Consider the following 2,198-nt stretch of genomic DNA (forward strand, 5'->3'; position numbering starts at 1 on the left):
TGTGTGTGTGTGTGTGTGTGTGTGTGTTAATAAAACATAGCTCTCCCTCTCTCAGGAGCTCCCAGTGTCTGGTTACCTGAGTTCTTTTTTCTTTTCCGTGTGAAAGGAAAGAACTCATTCATTCATTTTTAATTGTCTCCTTCCCTCCCTGTCCCGTCCACAGAAGAGACAAGGCAGTGCTAAATTTGAGAGAGAGAAAGAAGGGTAACCATTTCCCAGGATTGGTTTCAATTCATGGTTCCAATTTTGAAAACATGAATCGTAGCCTGAAGTAGAAAATAAAGATTATAAACATAGCTCCGGAAAGAAAATGCCCCACCAAAACTTCCTTGAAATGCAGCTGAATTAAAAAGCCCAGGCCGTTTAAGATTTATCTTTTTATATTACTGCAGCATTTGACTTACTAATTATTGCAAATATGAGCCTGTTCTGATTTTGGGTTTCAATAATGTTGAAATATTAAGTTGATTTTTAGATAGTTCAAATCAACAAAACAAACATCTTTCTCCATTTGATATCATTGCAAAAGGGTTTGGACTATTGATTGCTGAAGCATTAATTAATAATTTATATAATCATTAAAGCCGCCCTGATTATCATATATTGACTCTGGAAATCCTAGTTGTTGGTTGATGTTGTTGAAGGAAGGCAGCATTTTTAAACCTTCTGATTTCATAATTTATCCTAGGACTGGAAAAAAATATTACAATTATTTCCCAAACCTGTAACTTGAATTTTTTTAAATATTTTCTTATATTTTGTAGTCTAAACAATTTTGATTGCAATCAGTTAATTGCAAAACAGTTCAAATTATTGTGGTTGCCCCAGTTTTGAATTCTGGTGATGAGTTGACTCCCGTTTACCTTAGGATCACAGATTGTGTCTTATAGGTTCCCAAAACCAAAAGATTCTAGCCCAGTAATTTATACATTAAATGTTTAACAAAAATAATTGTAGCTACAGATGAGACAGAAAAATGGCAGACGCCATATATATCTCAGGCGTAGCATTAATTGACTCGACAACGGAGTACTGTAATGTCCCACCTCATGAGGGGTTCGGTCCTGCTTACGACTGCGAGTGGTCGGCTCTTTGTGGTCCTTGCCCGTGTGCACCACTTGTCCCTTGGTGCTCTTTCTGACCAGGTGTCTGCGCACACCGGGAACATCTTCAAAACGATGACCTGGTGGAGAAGAAGAGACAAGAAGAGGGAAGAGATGAGTCAAAGAACACAGAAGGACTTCAAATACCCTGAAACACAAATTTGAACCACAAACAAACAGCATATGCAATTCAATAAACACGATATCCAAATAATATAACTGGAAATTATATCACAGCACAGAACACATAGGCTGCATGATTTTACAGTCTTATTTTGTGCTTCTGCAGCCCCAGCAAGCACACATTGACCTTGCATCCCAAGTTTAAATCTCAGCCCACCAAGTCACAGAGGGTTAGGCCACCATGTTGTTTGTTTCTGAGGTCCCACAGCAGGGAGTAGAGTTACTCAGGCTGGCATTACACCAGGCCCTGAAAAGGATGTGGAGAGAGACACCAGATGGCACAGACATAATACTGCGAGCAGGCATTGTCCGAACAGGTGTTTAAGAGTTCAAAGATTAAGAAAAACTCTTAGTGAAAGCTAAGCAAAAACTGCAACATGCATCACTAATCTTCTTAAAACAAAACAAAAAATCTATAACAGTACAAAAATCTTATTTTGGGATTTCTTTCAATAATACCAATTGCCTTACCTTTATCAGAGCTTGAATGTCATATGAAACAAACAGTAATGCTTTTAGGGTTCTTCATCAATGTTGCAACTAATTATGTAAAAACTAGGCAACGCAAGTTCAGAAAAGAGAGAAAAAACTGCTATACTGCTCATTCAGCTGCTATACTGCTCATTCTAGCTTTACTTCAACTTACAGTGAGAGGGTCTCTTGTCAAGTTGCTCCATGATGTCTGAGTGAGATTTGGGATAAACCCTGGAGTCAAATGAGGCCTGAGTGGGATGTAGCTCTTGGACGGAAGAGGAGGATTTGTGGTGGGCATAGGGTAGGGCCGGGCAATATGGAGAAAATCTAATATCAAACAATATTTTTGACCAAATACCTCGATGTCGATACCGCAACAATATTGTAGTATTGACTATTGGTGCTTTCCCAAAATATTTACACAATGAGATTTTTGAT

General features: G+C 38.3%; 1 protein-coding gene across 4 annotated transcripts in view; it reads right to left on the minus strand.

The window, feature by feature from the left end:
• Window positions 1–2,198, minus strand: part of slc4a2b (solute carrier family 4 member 2b) — a 40,845-nt gene that overhangs the window by 10,631 nt on the left and 28,016 nt on the right. For all 4 annotated transcript variants that reach the window (XM_032504266.1, XM_032504267.1, XM_032504269.1 and 1 more), the window contains one exon: window positions 1,047–1,183. In XM_032504266.1, coding sequence (XP_032360157.1) covers window positions 1,047–1,183 — 137 coding nt within the window. The remainder of the gene's footprint in view (window positions 1–1,046; window positions 1,184–2,198) is intronic.

Source organism: Etheostoma spectabile, chromosome 22, assembly GCF_008692095.1.
Source record: "Etheostoma spectabile isolate EspeVRDwgs_2016 chromosome 22, UIUC_Espe_1.0, whole genome shotgun sequence".
Taxonomy (NCBI): Eukaryota; Metazoa; Chordata; class Actinopteri; order Perciformes; family Percidae; genus Etheostoma; species Etheostoma spectabile.